The sequence below is a fragment of the Perna viridis genome, chromosome 1, assembly GCF_037379345.1.
Source record: "Perna viridis isolate PV_CMFRI_1.1 ecotype Kerala chromosome 1, ASM3737934v1, whole genome shotgun sequence".
Lineage (NCBI taxonomy): Eukaryota > Metazoa > Mollusca > Bivalvia > Mytilida > Mytilidae > Perna > Perna viridis.
Window position 1 is genome coordinate 34,439,303 of NC_142445.1, and position 17,972 is coordinate 34,457,274.

General features: G+C 31.3%; 1 protein-coding gene across 2 annotated transcripts; it reads left to right on the forward strand.

Annotated features, from left to right (window-relative positions):
• Positions 1 to 1,375: 1,375 nt before the first annotated feature.
• On the forward strand, positions 1,376 to 17,689 carry LOC148628481 (uncharacterized). 2 transcript variants are annotated; one of them, XM_088588257.1, is made up of 13 exons: positions 1,376 to 1,500; positions 4,390 to 4,484; positions 4,874 to 5,114; positions 6,659 to 7,598; positions 8,443 to 8,808; positions 9,061 to 9,169; positions 11,176 to 11,232; positions 11,969 to 12,049; positions 12,576 to 13,414; positions 13,688 to 13,819; positions 14,123 to 14,339; positions 16,188 to 16,266; positions 17,254 to 17,689. In XM_088588257.1, the coding sequence occupies exons 1-13, from the start codon at positions 1,498 to 1,500 to the stop codon at positions 17,500 to 17,502; spliced, it is 3,408 nt and encodes a 1,135-aa protein (XP_088444383.1). In that variant the 5' UTR covers positions 1,376 to 1,497; the 3' UTR covers positions 17,503 to 17,689. The 2 variants fall into 2 exon arrangements, with proteins under 2 accessions (XP_088444383.1, XP_088444392.1); XM_088588266.1 differs by having other exon boundaries at positions 6,659 to 7,529.
• The last annotated feature ends 283 nt before the right edge of the window (positions 17,690 to 17,972 follow it).

The window sequence follows — 17,972 nt, forward strand, 5'->3', positions numbered from 1 at the left end:
TTAAGGTCAAAGGACGCTCAACAGATATTATGGTCTTTTAAATTTCAGTTAATATATTGAGTACATGTGTACATCATGTGTGTATTAACATGTTAAAATGCATGCATATAGGATTTGACAGAAATATAAACGAAAGTAAAGAATCAAATTTCGTCACTCTACACGTTGACGTATTCCCAAACAGTTAGAGTGGGGAAACGCTCTCGGACCCACGTGGAGTCTTTGAGTAGGCCAGAGCGTCAACACAGCAGCCCAGCCGCTAGTAGGACATACTCTGACTGAGTTCTTCGGTCAGGTATCCCGAAGGCTAGGCTCCGCTACCTTCTACTACTAATCGGCATTACTAACAGAATCCCCGTAAGGGGCGGTTGTGCGACATCCGTAAGGATAGTCAAGACCGTAAAAACCCCCAATCATCATCAAATTTCAATCCAAGATAGCTGTATAGACGGTTGGTGATAGGTGTGGGAATGCCAAATCTACATAAACTCAAATAATCGCACCGCTCTTTAAGAAGTACTGCAGCTAAGAATCATGCAAAATGTGATTCATGGGTGAAAAGCCTACATATTTTTATTTTTTATATTTTGTTTGAAATGCCAAAGTAAACAGAAATTAATATTCGGTTTTTCATATAACCCATGCTCTTAGGAGATAAAAATTGTATAGAATACACTGTAGATTTCAAAATTAAGGGAGATAACCCTAATTGACACTCACATACAACAGAATATATTGGATTTTCAATGTTGATTAAGATCTCCTAAGATCAGGCAGATTTGAATGAATAACTACATTTTAATTTTATGTCATAGTATAGACCCAAACAACTTAATTACAAAAATAAAAATATGTAGCCTTTTTTGGGATGTATCACATTTTTCAGATTTTGCATGATTCTTACAAAGACAGCTACTTAAATATATATTTTTGCTCGATTATAATCTATGATTTGACTAAGCTATCAGACTGATTTAACCTTTAGATTTTTGAGACATATATAATGGGATTTACTGATATTATATTGGTATTTTTAACATTAAACTTCTGAACTAAAGTGGAGAATTTCATGAATACACTCCTAATCAATGCTGAAGAATGTTTTTTTTATCACCAACGGTGGTGGTAAAAAAAATATCTCTTGCGCCAAATTCCAAAAGTGATTATGCAAAGACCATGGGGTGAATACAAAGTACCCGCCAAATACTAAGTGCATGTTAATTACCTCAAAATTCACAGCGATGACAAATGATGATAAAAAAACTATCTATCTGACAACCTTTCTTTGGAAAAAAAACAGGACGTCTGTAATATAAGCTTTCGTATACAATGTAGTGTCCCTTCAAGATAGTTGCAATGCAGTTGAAAAACAACCGTTTCAGTCCCCTTCATTATAAAACCCCTGGTACATAAAAGCATGTATTTTTACCCGTATTTTTAAACGTTATCGATAATAATTCATCTATTTGTTACATGTTCTGAATTTCGTGTATCTTTATGGTGAGTAGTGCTTCTGAAATTTTCATTACAGAGGGTAAGGAGAATTATTCGGTTCAACTTACAATGATACTTGATACTATGATAGCGTCATTGATCCCTTGAAACTCAGATTAGGGGATTTGCCATTTTGGAAATGTTGCATAGTTTAAACCTTAGGTCGGGAAGAATGTCATTGAAAGTGTTTTATTTTTCCTGTTTTGAAGTGGTATAAATGTTAAAGTAATGCTTCATATTAATTTCTACATTTTTCATTAGTTTATATCTATAGATGAATTATACTGGTATACTCCATACTCCAGATAATCGTGATGTTTGCTGAGGCATTTTTTTTCATCTGAGGTTTATGCCTCACTAACATCATGAGGCTATACACAAATTATTTATTGAATGAAGGGGTCCTTACTTAAAAAAATCTGTTATTTAGAAATAATGTAGTGTTGGATCAAGAATGAAGTGATCAAGCAAAAGAAAAAATAACCTCTGAAGGCAGTTCTTCCTCAGCAAGTTAAGGAGGTGATATATTTGAGTATAACACACTTCCATCAAGAATACAACCTGCTTGAATTAAAAATTTTTCTTATCCTTTCCATTCCATTGTCCATTTTTTGTACTTCTGCCAAAACAAAAACATCAGATGTTAATTTGCAAAAACTGGGAAATAAAGTGGTAATGAAGAAGTCATCAGTAATATTGGAAAAAAATGATGCAAAGAAGATACACAACAATTGTGCAAAGAGGGGTGATATTGTTCTACCTGTTTCTATCAAGGAACGATGCATTAGATCATTTAGAGAATTTTTCTAACACAAACTTACATGTACATATTCAATATAGTATAACACAAGCCACCCTCAACAGCAGGCAGTGTATGTATTCTATCTACTGCTGTATATATGAGACACAGTAATGCCAAGTTGAAATGTTATGCTGTTACCTGTGGACAATAATATTTTCACAATAGACATTTTTCCAGGGGTTATTGTCTGATAATGAAAACCTTCCCACTTACATGTATATTAAGATAGTTTTCTGCACTTATATACATACTTAGTCTTTCTCATATTATTCAAGACATTGTATAGTAAGATCTTTTATGTATACATGTATTTAAAAACATTTTAAAACAACTGAACAAACAACATGGATAATAAATTTACAACACTGGCTAGGTTGACAATAAGAAATGAATTAGAGTTTTTGGTAGACTAATAAACAGGTTCCAGCTTATTTTAATCCATAAGAAAACAGCATATTAATAATTCTGTTTTGAGCTGTACTGTCTTATTGTAATCAACCTGTAGTATAGAAATCATATACTAAAAATTTTGAAAATTAATCAAATTTGAAAATCAAAATTTTTTTTTGTTAAACAATTTTATCTTGCAAATAAGTATAATGGTAATTATACTCAAATGATCACTCATAATGTAGTGCATTTTATACATCATGTACAGTGTATGTGATGTATGTTCTAATCAATGGCCGTAATAAAAAGAAAACAATTTAATTTACTGCTACTTATTTTCCTTATGATCATAAAATCATCAGTATGTATGTTTTGAAAGTGCATTAAATATGACACACTTCAAGTGATTTCCATTGAAAAACCCATCATACACAATTAACTTGCCATAAAAGATGCACCAACAGAACTATTTAACCTTTCTCTTTACACTGAAGAAAAATCTTGGATGCAATAGGTGAAAGAATCTGTCTGGAATTTGAATGAAACGATTCTAAAATTATTGTTTAACTTGGTTAAATTTTTTATCATTACTTTTTCCTTAGCTCTCTTCATGCCAAAACTTTTAAAAGAGTTTATAGTGATATGTAATAAATAATAAAAGTTTTAAAAAGAAATCAGCGAGTGACAAAAAGAGCAAGTAACTTTAAATAGAGTTGTTATAGTTGCTTTATGTTTTGCACATTAAATAACAGGTCATTCCTGGGTTGGACTCTAAATGTTGATTTTTCAAGCAACTCTCTTTTTCCTGACGCAGTTGGTATAGTTTCACTTAGTACACTTTGACCTTAAAGACACTCTTCTATGGAAACTCAAGTCACCTGATCACAATTCTGTTTCCTGATTTGCCAAATACAAATGTACTGATAACTTAGTGGCATTCGAAAAAATGGTATAGAAAATTGTGTGCCATGTGTTAATGTAGAAAATTATTAGTAAAAAGAACAAAGCTTTACTGCGTCTGCTATCTTTTTTAAAGATAGTACCGGTACTTGTTTTGGTTATTATTACTTTATGTTAGATATTCCAAGGAATCCTAGTCAGTACTATAAATATAACCATAAAATACAGTCTTCTACCAAGAAATTTTATATTGCACCATGGAAATTAGAGTAGCAATGATAGTACCATGGTTCTAATACATGTATATGATTCTGTAAAAAAAAATATCCTCCCCAAGATAATGCCCTAGGGAGGAGACTGAAATTACTAGTTAAATAGCCTTTGTCTCATCATTACTTCTGTGTTGCCTCAGTTTAAGAATGACTTTTCTAGCATTTTAGTTCTGTTCATAGTAATTTGAAATTATTTTATTGTGTGATTAAAATAAATCTTCTATAATGGAGAACTATGTCAAGTAATATTTAGAAAGAAGTATCTTTTAGTATCATTCTAAAATGTCTGTGTAAAAAATTATAGTAGGTCACTCTTATTAAGTCACTATTATTACTTCTACTGGTGCCACTAGCAAGCAGAAAACAACTCACTTGGGTCATTAAATTACAGTACCTAAAATGAGATTGTTTGATGATAATTTTGACAGTAGAAAGAACAGTATTTTTACCCTATGTTACTTTTGACAAGTTTATCAATATTCTCAGAAACTTGCGTATTTATGGTGAAATAAACCAGTGTCTTCATTTCAGATGTGTTATCGATGGAATCACATAGCAGACTTTCAGTTAAGCCTGGAAGATGATGATTCTACAATCAATTGTTACTGTACACGGGCTTTTATAAAGTAAGATATCCAACAGTTTGATCATGCTACTACTTAACAATGGACTTGAGAAGAACATCTAAGAAGTTAATACATGTGGCTAAAATACAAATGAATATACTTGTAAATGATTTTTCATGAAGTCTTGGAATTTAGATTTTTTTCAGTTGCTGAGGAAGAAAAAACAAAAATCTGTTAGCCAAATCAACCATTGATGTGGCTAGATATGAAATAATTAAAATGTAAGCAACTATGATACATTACTGTATTTAGTTTATGTGTATTTATTTTGCTACAGTTCTACATTATGGCATTTCAAAAATCAACTTTGTTTCATATATTGTACCATGCAAATACCAAAATCAGTGTCTTTCTCTGTAATAAAAGTTGTTTTTTTTTTGCCATTCCAGTGATAATGAATTGTACAAGCAGGGATTGTATGGAAAATTTGAAAACAGTGTAACTGAAGAACAAGATGATGAAGATGAAATAACGGATGAAACCAAAAAGGAGAGACAGGATGAAAATGAAGAAGAAATTGATTCTGATAAGGGAAATGAAACTGTGTGTGAAGAGGATATTGAGCTGATGAAAACAATGGGTTTTACTTCCTTTGGAGGAAACACAAGTACTGAGCTGTTCTACTCAAAGGTACTAAACATTTGCATTATCTTGCCAAAACTAAGTATTGGTGCATTGTTATCTATTTCAATTTACTGGTGTGTTAATTACAGTTTAATAAAAAAAACCAGTTATTTTGAAGCTAGATCTCAACTAGTTTAATTGTTTTGGCCTAAAATAACGGAAAATATTTGAAGTAAACTTGTTCATTTGATAAGATTTTTGTACAATTTTATTTTTTGACCCATTCTAAAACATTCAGTTATACAGACTTATTATAACATCATATACCATTATGAGTGCATACATGTATGGAGAGAAAATATGTAATGACATGTATTGTTTTTTAATGTTTTGGATTTTATATCTTATTACTGTCAAAAAAGGATTGCGAAATTTGGTTGAGCAGTGGCATCACAATATTTTTTGAAAAACAATTATTTAAAAAATCTCTTATATGAGCATCATATTCAGGGTAATTCATATAGAGTGTGAATCTTATAAAAGCAAGTTATACTCATTCATTTTCAACATTTTAACTTCACATCAATCAAATGAGACAAAATATTAAATGTCTGTGACAAGTCATTCAAGAAAAAGCCTTATATGTACATCAGAGGAATTTGTCTGGAATTTTTCCTGTCAGATTGCAAGTTTATATTTTTGTTCCCTACCAGGAAATGTTAGAGGGACAGGATAATTGTTTCCGTCTAGCTGTCCATTAGCAAGACTGTAGACAAATCTAATTTTAAAATAGCTGAAGTTTATTACTTTTATTTTCAATAAGTTGCGATATTACAAAGTGAAGATGTTCATATACTTCACTGCTATTTTTATTCTTCAAATTTGACCACATTTATTTTCAAGAATAAGCCATTTTCATCATTGGCAGCATGCAGCACTTTTGTTTTTTTACTCCTTTTTCATACAATGTACTACCGAAAAAAAATTGGTGGACATATGATGGTATCACCCAGTTCTAGTCATCATCATCTGTGATGTTGGCATTTGTTAACTTTGGTTTATATATGATAATTTGGGTAAAACTTTTTGAAATTTTAACTGATTGTTTCTAGGGATATTGTGATGGATCATTCAGTTTTAATAGGATTTCACCCCACCACCTTTGATAATAAGGTGCTAAATGAGGAATATAGGTGTTATCATTTGTAATTAAGGAGAAAAGTTCATTGTTTTTTCTTTTTTCAATTTTATTGATTCAGATTTCGATGTGTTCCTTCTGTAATTCTGTTTTCAGAGTTCATATTAAGGCAAACTTATCTTCAACAGTTTTGGTATTTAAGTGGTACAGTATTGGACCAGGTAAAATAAAGTCATCTTTATTTTTATCTTTGGTCTGATTTTGAAATTTTACGATGATATTGCATAGTAACATAGTCATTGCATAAGACAGCAATAATATATTGATCATTCGTACAAAAGCAAAACTTGTATAATGTCTTTTGTAGTATAAGGATAATAAAGTTTTGATGTCTCATTTAATCAGATGACTGTTGTGATACTTTTTATTGTTTCTGGAGCATCTTAATAATGACACGTCATTATTTTTTCAGAAGAAAAAGAGAAACCATGGTCATAAAAAGAAGAAGCAAAAGAAAAGGAGACAGAAAGTGTTTATTGAAGAAAATGATCAAAGTGACCTTGGAGATTTACAGCCTTTTAAAGAGCTTGACTTTGAAACAGCATGGGAAAGCTACTGGGCACAATATGGGGAATATTTGGTTTGGGAAGGATGGGTAAATAAATACCCTGAACAGGTAGATTTTAATGAGTATAGAGGTATGCCTTGTGTTGCTGAAGTAGAACTCACAGCAGAGGGTGATATGGTCATTGTCAAATCTCCTGAAGGTCATAATGAGGGTAGTGATAATACACAAGCAGAAACACAGGTTGAAAATGAATATGAGGAAGACTTTAATGCTTCTGAAAATCCAACTGATGAAGCTAATAGACTTACTGAAAATGTTGAATATAAAAATGGTACAACAGAAGATCAGAAAGAACAAACAAGTGGTTATTCTGGTTTTCAAATGTCATATAATTGTGCAATTGAGAACACAATGACTAATTTGAGGGAGACTGAAGATAATATTAATAGTTTGAATTTAGAGACAGCAGAAGACAACAATTTAGCCAATCAAAATGCTGAAATGGTTCAGATGATGCATTGCTATTCATCAGCATCAGGTCAGCATCAACAGTCTGTAGCAGATGATGAGAACGATGAGCAGACATACCAGGATGAAGTTGAATGGCAAGACTTGTGGAATGAACACTACACGGAGAATTACTGGTATTATTATAGCCAATTTAAAGATGAATTCCAGAGGTTAAAGGCAAAAGGTGATACATGTATTAATTTGTCAGCACAGTATCAAAATGTGGTGGAGAGTTTGGGGAATACTTACCTTACCTTTGTTTCTGGTGAGTTTGAAGAGAATGAGAACTGCTCATCCTCAAATGAACCAAGTGATGATAATAGAGAAATACAAGGTAAGGAACCTATTCAATTGTTATGTTTAATAACTAAACATTTTTTTGTACATGAAAGTCTGATTTCGAGCTTAAAAAATTAAATACTCATTTTAAATCCATGTGGAATTGTACTAAACTAAATGTACATTGTAATAAGAAAAGTGAATTTCAATGTACTAAGAAAGGTTAGTATGCAAAAGAGCATTTTTATCAGAAGTAACTAATTTACCAAACCTTTGTCTGTAGAGAATTTACAATTAATATTTATCTCATTTAAATTTATTCTTACATCAGTTAGAATACAGTCGCCTCCACTTAATCGCATATCGCTTTATTGCATATTTCGGTTATTAGCATAATTTTCTCTTGCACAAAACCATTTCCTATTATTCTATTAGGGAAAAAATTGCTTATTTGCATAGGCCTTGCAGGTGCATTTTGGTTTATTGCATAGAGAATTTTGCTGGTGATAGGTATGAAAGTAAAATGTTACCTTGTTTTTGGATTGTTTGAACCGGAAATGGCAGTGTTTTATTTACAAATTAGTACGAGATAATCAGGTAAATAATAAAATATGTTTCTTTTTGCTAATACAGCTGTTATTTTGTCAACATGTCATGGCCAGTCATAATTATTTTGTGAAATAAAGTATGAATGAAAGAAGTGTTTTCATATTTACATTATCAGTTTGTGTAGACGCTCATCCAGGTAAAGACAGGTTTTCCCAAATTCTATTTTAAGCCTTCGGGTCGTAAATATGTCAATCATATTTATTGTTGTAAAAACTGGAAATATTTTTTTGTAAAAATGTAGTTTTCTTCTGTGGACGCTAGTGTGTCTTGACCCTTTGGTGTTTTAACAGATGAATGCAATGAAAATATACAGCAGATGAATGACAGTTGTTCCAAGTGTGATTCAGCGTCATGTCTAGTGTCAGACAAGTTTACTGTGCAATCTGATGCAATTAGTTCAGTTGGTAACTGCAGTAAAGATACAAATCATGATGAATACAGTAGCAACAGTCAAGGTTCAAGTACGGATACTTTAGATAAAATTTGTGAGCAAAACGCTTTAGAATGTACCCAAGGAGTAATATGTGATAATAAATTTAATGGATCCAAAGAAGGCAGAGATGTAACAAATGAAGGAGATCCCAGTGATGGTTGTGGTGAGGGGAAGAGAAAAGCAGGGAAAAAGAAATCAGCAACTGCCAGAAATTTGTCTTTAGGTTGGTTTTAATGATGTATTTTAAGTGGGTTGTATTGTCAACTTGTTAAGTCTTTTTGAGTTTTGTAACATCAGTAGGTTTGTCACAATTGAAGCCAAATCTCTATTTTTTCATCACCATGCTTAAATATGTTCTGGGTGTATATTTAAACTGTGAAATTTTAGAAAGTATATGCATACATAGATTAAATAGTGTATTATGGGTGTTTTCTGTGAGCTATGCTTGCTGTAATTATAGTTTTATATTTGTTAGGAACTATCTTGAATAATATGAGAAGTAATCCATCAGCATTTGAAGCAGCAGGAGCTAATGGTGATGGTGATGAACCTCCAGATGAGAGACCTATCAAGCTACCTCATAGGTAAGAGACTCCTGATTTGAGACCTGTCAAGCTCCTCATAAGGTAAACACCTCCTAATAGGAAACCTGCCAAATTACCTCATAGGTAAGGACCTCCTGTTTAAAGACCAGTTAAGCTACCCCATAAGTAAGACACTCCTGATAGACCTCTCATAAGTGAGATTCTTCTGAAAGGAGACCTGTCAAGCATTATTTATTGAATAGACAAATTTCAAAATACTTATTGCTACCTTAATGATATTGATGATAATGATTTTTTTGTTTCAAATTGTTCATTTTCCCTTCCTTGACCGACATATTCCTTAGGCTCCTTCATACAGTGTATATATTTCTCAACTTGTTCAATGTGCCTTTGTTTGTAGTGATATATTAGACTTTAATGAATGAAATTTCTTTATTACAGGTAAACTGTTGAGTCAAGGTGTCCACTATCATAAAATTAGTTCCATAATTCTCCCATAAATATTAAGATTTGATGCTGAAGTTTGGCTGTACTTGTTGTAACTCAATCAAAAATGGGATTTTACATCCTAGTTTTTATGTAAATGTATTTAATGAAGATCTTAATTTTAAACAGAATTTTTTTGTCATTATAAATATTTGAACAAACTTATCCATATTATAGTTAAAGCCATGATTTATGTTTTTATTGGTTCTAACATTGACTCTTTTGTTAAAAAATTAAATATCAATTAACTCTATTACATTTCATCCTTTTTGCTGCCATTACTTTTTATCTTGGCATTTGCACTAAGACCTTGTTTTACTTAGACTTTTTATCATATGCTTTCAATAAATACTGTTGGTTAACATACAGACAACTGTATGGTCAATTGAATTATTCAGTTCTTTACTAAGGTACTCTATTCCATGTTTTCTAGTATGCTGGTTAAGTTTAATGGCTCTTTTAGAATATTCATTGCTTTGAGGGTTGAGCACTCACAAATATGTTAAACCCACCACATAATTTATGTGCCTGTCCCAAGCCAGGAACTTGTAGTCCAGTGGTTGTCGCTGTTTTTTTATGTTCATTTTTATTTGTATTATGTCTTTTTCTCAGGATTAGTTGATTTTCATCTTTAATTTCACCTCTGTCTAGTAAATGACAGGCGTGTCCCTATTGCACCAAATAGGAGGTCTTTTGCGCCACAACTTTTTCTTGCCCCAGTTTACTTCAAGATTTTGGTAGTTAAATTGAGCCAATAAAGCAATAATCCTTTTCACCAGAATACAGGTAAATTTATATTTGATATTGTATTATTGCTACATTAGATGTGTGGTAATTGTATCCGTTTAAAAGGTACATATAAAATATTTTTTTACAAGCACTATGCATATTTTATTTTGATTTATTGTATTTACCTTTGATGAACACTTTTCAATCATACATGAACTTTGGTCAATGCTATGAAATTGAATTAATACTTACCGGACTAATCCAGAACTGTCTGATCAGGTTTGGATAACAAATTTCAGATCTATTTCAAGAATAATAAAATTAAAATGAAAATTAAAAAAAAAATAAATAATTGTAATAAATTATTTATGTTTGGTTTTTATTCCGGATACAATTCTAAATATTAAGTTTTTTTTATGTTTCTTAACTTTAAATTATTCATTTTTAACTTGTTTTTTTTTATTTTATGACTGTTTTACTTTAGATTTTTACCTTTTTGATATTTAATTTCCTTATTTGTAATTAGCACAAAAGATGGTCTTTTTCTGGTGGAAATGGACTACACAGAAACAATTTATATTTTGCACAATTTAGTTTTTTATCCCATTGGCACAAAAAGATGATACCCTAAATGACTTGGATGTATGGTGAAGTGATACAGTTGCTGTAAGTAAATTGAAATGCCCATGATCAACTCACAGTAAAAAGGTAAAAAGTCAAGAGACTCATAAAAGAAAGAGATCAAGCTATAAAGATTATATAATTGAATAATGTAAATGAGAGTATCTGCATAAAGAAGTTGATTTAAAATAAAGCCTTTACCATTTCAGTCATGAGATAGATGACCAGTCTTTGGAAACAAAAGGTGACAAAAGCAAACAATCCTTGTAAGTACAGGTTCATATATTAAAAATACTGTGCCGTTGTTTTATCGAAGTGTCTTGGATTTTATAACAATTTGAGGCTATTTGAGGTTTTTAAAAGTGAGCTTGTGTCCTCAATTCTGACTTTAAAATCCCATGCCTAATTTGTACTGTTTCACCAATCAGTTTCAAACAAAATAAGCAAATCAAACTTGTGTAATGCAAAACATTGTACCATTACTAGTGATGTAAACTTCCTGTGCAATTATGATGCACTCAAATTCTTGATCTTTCATTATGTACGATAGTCTTTTTTAATGATATTGTTCATATGTGCTGGCCTATTATTAATAATTTATACAGATGTATACTAAAAGAAATTGAACTTAATTCAAATTTTACATTACAGTTCAAATAATAATATTTTTTTGTTAATTTGTGCTTTGACTTATCCCCTTACTGTTAATTGATTAATTTTTGTGGTTGCTAATTTTTTTTATGACCGAGATAAAATTTCACTGATTTATAATTGACCCTGTTGTCATTGTTTTTTGCATTTTTGCATTCATTAACTTTTATTTGTTTACAGTAAATTATGTAAAACTAATAAGATCTTTTTGAAGCTTTAACAATTTTATCTTCGGGACATGGCACAGGGCCCTATAGTTTTTTGAGATTTTTGCCCCCAACCTGTTAAGTAAATAGCAAGAAAGGAAAACCTTTACTTAATTAAATAACTGGAAGGATCTTCCTATTTCAGACAAGAGATTGAAGAAGAGTATGAAGGATACAAAGAAAGATTAAAAGATCTTGGATTTTCATTAGCTGATGATAATGAAATGTATGTACAAAAAAAATCTTCATGTGAAGTTAATGCTCTTTTTAGAATTAAATCAGTAAAAAAGTAACAATATTTATACATATGCAAAGCAATTGTGGTTGTATAGTGTTTTAGCATGGTGGAGCCATTGTCAGTAGACATATGGTTTCCAGACAATTACTTGAGTATGAGTATTTTGATCTCTATAGAATGGCACAGTAAGATTCCATACCAAAAAACAAATTTGTGGATTGATTGGGAGGGATATGATCCAAACTGGGACTAAATTAAGCAGTTTTCTGTTGTCTTGACAATGACTTTAGTATATGGATCTTTATGAAATAGTTCCATACACCTTGAGGTTTCCTGTTTGTAAATTTTGTTTTCTCTCTGTTCAGTGAGGTAATTCCTACAGGTGTCCTTACTGATGGAAAGCAACTAAAAGTTACATATATGTATGCATACATATTGACGTAGTCACAAAATATGCTATAAAAATTTGCTAGTAAAACTTTTAGCTAAATGAAATCTAACTCTGATATTCCAGACCATCTAAGAAGGTGAAAATTAAATCAGGAAAGGTGAAGTATAAGCACCCAAATGCAAAGAAGTCTACTCAGTTTGTAAATCTAGGAAAGAAAAGCACGCATACAAGATTTGACAGTGATGGAAATCTTTTGTCTGCTGAAGCAAGCAAAGTATTAAACAAGGCCAAAGCATTTATGGAATCAACAGCTTCAGAAGATCTTGAGCAGTTACAATACTCTCATGATCTGATGCTGGATTTTCAATTTTCAGATAACTTTAATAAACTGAATGACCTAGACATTGATAATTCTGATGACTCATCAGATTCTGTAAAAGAGGCTAGCCAATCACAATCTGTCTTAAAATTAGTGATGCATGAAAAGGGGGATAATTTAAAATGTTCGACATCACATGATTTGAGTTCAGTAAATAACCAAACTCTGCTTGGAGAAAATGAATGTCTCAAATGTAAAACTAGTTTGTGTGAAGGATCATGTAAAAGTCATCATAAATTTGAATCAAAAAATGAAACCAGTCTAGCAACTGACAATGATGTAGCAAAAGCAAAAACGTATAATAAGAATATGGTTGATTATGAGCAAGAACAAATAAATGAAGAATTGAACTTATATGGATTCTTGGGTGATAGTGCTTCAGATGTTTGGAATGAGACTTTTGAAGATGAAATAGAGCAAGAAACTGTTCTAAGAAAGAATAGAAAATACAGAAGAAAGCATAGAAAGAGAAAACAAGTACCCATTCCTGAGGAAATTCAAAATGATACAGAGATTAGAAAATATTGGGCTCAGAGATACAGACTATTCTCTAAATTTGATGATGGAATTAAAATGGATAGAGGTACATGAATTTACTGTTTCTGAAACTATTAAGCTTAGTAAATTTTTGTTTGATGTTTATGCAGATATTTTGATTGGTGCTTGACAAAAGAATATATAATCGATTTTACTATTTTCTTGAGCATAATGTGTAACGTGCTTAACAATGATTGTTGATATTGCTTTGTAAACGTCAATTGTCATTATAGGACAAATTAGTACACTTATTTATTAGATCATATTTATGTATATAAACAACTACATTTTTGTCAGTTTTGGTTTTGTATCATTGTAGAGGGTTGGTTCTCTGTGACTCCGGAGAAGATAGCTGAACACATTGCTGATAGGTGTAGATGTGATGTCATTGTTGATGCATTCTGTGGAGTAGGAGGCAATGCTATACAGTTTGCGTTCACTTGCAACCATGGTAAAAATAATATATATTAGTCTGGTGTTGATTGTTTAATTGCCTACAAAATGAATTGGTGGTGCCATTGTAGGATTATTTCAGGTCCAATAGTATGGATTCTTCTCAGAAATGAGTTATTTAAAGCAGCAGGAGCTTGATCTCAGTATCAAAATTTGTATTTTAGTTTGAATTTTAATACAAAGTAAACATATTTTGTTTCTTCAACTGAGGCTTGTAATAAACATGTTTCTTATTGTACAAATAAATGTATCACCTTTACAAATTCCTATTCTTATAATAACTCGGTTTTGTTTTGAACAGTGATAGCAGTAGACATTGATCCTGTTAAAATAGAGATGGCTCGAAACAATGCAGCAGTCTATGGCGTTGATGACCGTATAGAGTTTGTACAAGGAGACTTTTTGAAAATTGGACCAACACTAAAGGCTGATGGTGTGTTTCTTAGTCCACCATGGGGAGGACCAGACTACCTCAGTGCTGATATATTTGATCTGCAAACCATGATAGAAATTGATGGATATCCTTTTTTAATTTAACCAATATAATACTGTGGTTAATTTGATTGATAAAAAAATTTTTTATGATGTATATTCCAGAACCTGCATACACTGCTTTATGTACTGTAGATTAAGAAATTTTCATTTAATTTTGCTATTCAAGTAACCAGGGAAGAAATGCATGGTTTTATATTTGCTACTCGCTGCTTGGGTGATAAAAATATATCATGACTAAGTCAAGTGCATTTAATAATAGGATAATTCAATGGGAAGAGTGAGTAACTAATATATTATCAGGAGTGCAGAAGAGCGCTTAGATTTATTGAGTGTGTGGACTTTGTTCAGCGCACAAGTTAAATCTTCAAGTGTTCTTGGCACGAGTGATCATATTTTGGTTATTCACTATAACTAATTGATTATCCTATTTATTATATAGATTTTCTTCATAATTTATTGATATTTTCAACATGAATTTTAAATTCTGTGATTGGCAGATTGATATCAAAGTTGTGACGTTTTGGCAGGAGAATATCTGAGAGTGAAATTACAGAATTTATTTCACAGTGTGAATTATCAAAATTTACTACACAGGAGCATTTGATGAAGCACAGCTATCTTTATAATAAATGAAATTCCTTTACTTTGTCGTAAATTCATGCAAATTTTCCAATTTTGTATATCTGGAACAATTCACATTTGGAAAACCTTCACCTTGAATGGGAATCTAATAATGAATGAGTAGATATGAACTGCTAATGACAATTAATGCTGCTGATGAGGATCCTGAAACTAAAGAACATAGTAATGTATTGCAGATTGTTTTAACAAGGGAGTGTATTGGAGGCTCAACTTGGGTGATAATGCTTATCAAAAAAATAGTCAGCATTCATAAGAGTTTTAAGTTTCATTTCTATTGAATCTATTTTTGTTCAAGGTATGAGAAATTGATATTGTAAACTGCTAAATAATGCACAACAACTGACCGAGCATAAGGTACTTCCTCAACACAATTTAAAATCTGAATATGTATAAAAAAAAGAATTTCTTGATTAGGACCTCAAGAGCTAGCTATTTTATTAAGATCCGGTAAATAGAGATGCATATGAGATCATTCTAATTATCCTGGTGAGGTTGAACAAGTGTGTGATTTGGCTTCACTAATTCCTGGACTGGATATCATTGTATAAACAAACCTTTGGGTGCCCAATCAATTTGTAACACCTTTTGTGGAAGAAGGGTAAATCATAAAACACAAAAGACGATTCAAATGGGAGTTTTTATTAATGTGATCGGCTGCTGATTACATTTTGTGCATTAATAGAAAATTGACAAAAATTTCTGACTTTTCAGTACATCAAATTTATGTAAGACACTTGAAACTTTTCTTACTGATCAGAGTAGAAATGTTATGTAGCATTTTCAAGATTTGATCATTATCTTTCTCTCCCAAAGTTGATTTACCAAGTCAACATTTAAGTGGTTAACAAAATCATACTAGATTGAAACAGTAATGTAAAAGTCATTAAATGTTGTTATGAAAGTTCATTTTATATAAGCTCAACTGCTCCAGCTTTTTTATAATGAATCTATCAAATTTTCACACTAAGTATAACTTTACCCCTGAAGATGTACATGTGAGTAATAGGTGTGTCTCTTACATTTTAAAGGAGAGAACTAAGTAGGCTGATACAAAAACAAATTTCCCCCATTTGCAGGGTAGAGATAGGCTTATAGAGTTACTCTATCCACCGAACAAATAAGATAAAAGTAAAAGGGAGGTAATTTATTTTATTTTTCATCCTCATGTTTTCCAATTGGTAAGTTTTAAAGTTTGTACTTGTGTAAAGTAAACTCCTTAACTTGTAAACATTAAAGATATTTGAGGTGGCTAAGAATATCACAGACAACATAGTGTACTTTGTTCCTAGGAACACCAATGTAGAACAGGTAAAATATCACAGAAACATAGTGTACTTTGTACCTAGGAACACCTATGTAAAACAAGTAAAATATCACAGAAATATAGTGTACTTTGTACCTACGGAAACCAATGTAGAACAGGTAAAATATCACAGAAATATAGTGTACTTTGTACCTAGGAACACCTATGTAAAACAAGTAAAATATCACAGAAATATAGTGTACTTTGTACCTACGGAAACCAATGTAGAACAGGTAAAATATCACTGAACCGTAGTGTACTTTGTACCTAGAAACACCAATGTAGAACAGGTAAAATATCACAGAAATATAGTTAGACATGGTTTTGCTCCTGGTAAAAATGTAGGAAACAGAGAAAAAAAAAAGATGGGAATCGAGGGAGTAAGGCCCAGAAAAACAATGTTTCCTGTCTGTTCAGACAAATATCTTAACTTTTGATACTAAAATTTTGGATAAAAAAATAGAAATTCCTACTGAAAAGAAAATCATGTCTGCATAGTTACTTTGTACCTTGGAAAACCAAAGTAGAACAGGTAAGATATCACTGAAATATAGTGTACTTTGTACCCAAAATGATAAGTTTAGAACAGGTGAGCTTTACAGACATCAAATGGTACATTCTATGCATCATTCATTTACTCAATCTTTACCTTAAGAAGACTACTATAGAATAGGTTGGATTTTTCTGTTGGTTCTAAAATTAGGGATACATGTTGAAAGTCACAAATATATTTATATTAGTAAGTTTTTTAAATTAAAAGAATTTCCATGCAATATTATGTGAAGTATATTTCTTCTATAAAATGATGATTGATCAGCATGAACTTTTTAAGTTATGTGAACTTTTACATACAAACGATATACATGTGTAAATGCAATTTCATGGAGCTAAGAAGGACACTAATGATCCTGCTACATATTTTCATTATTTTAGATTCTTCCAGTATTGAAATTTTAATGTGTGCTTGCAATCTAATACCACTATTTTTATAGCTGACCAAGCTGGCTGGAATCGGAGGAAAGGTAGAAATTGAGCAAAACATTCTTAATAAAAAACTGAAAACCATCACAGCTTATTATGGCGAATTTATCCTGGATGGTGAGGATTATGTTCCAGATGAGGGCACTATGGAAGAAAACCATCAGGGTATTGTCAGAGCTGAAGATGTGTCTTCTAAGGTTGAAAATACAAGAAATGATGAAGGTTTAGTCAACTTGGAAGACCAAAAGCAGAAACTATGAGAAAAGTATTACAATGTTAAAACTGAATATTTTTTGTTTCCCTATTGAGCCAATTCAATTCAGTTAAACCACAAACATATTTCTTTTGAAATAGGTAACATTGTGGAAAGAACAGCGACATCACACTTGAAACTTTTGAAATGTTGTATTTATACTATAATATTTACATAAAAGAATTTTTACCCGAGATGTTATGATTTTTTTATATATTACAAATCTTTAAGTATAAAAGAGCTTGAATTATACATGTACAAGTGTCGGGTAATAATATCCCCAGAGCTAGGTAATTGAGGTGTTTTTAACCTTAGTCAACTAGTATATTTCACATTAAACTGGACTTACACAATAAATATTGGATCAATGACTGACTACAGCAAATCAATTTTTACTTTAAAATGCTGTGATGTTAGTGGTTTTTTACAGGTATCTTTTTGAGGATGTGCTCTGCCTCTTCACAAGGTCAATATAGA

Coding starts and splice junctions, on each gene's coding strand:
- LOC148628481 (XM_088588257.1), top strand. Junction 5,115..6,658: donor CTGAGCTGTTCTACTCAAAG/GTACTAAACATT, acceptor TTATTTTTTCAG/AAGAAAAAGAGAAACCATGG. Junction 11,233..11,968: donor GACAAAAGCAAACAATCCTT/GTAAGTACAGGT, acceptor TTCCTATTTCAG/ACAAGAGATTGAAGAAGAGT.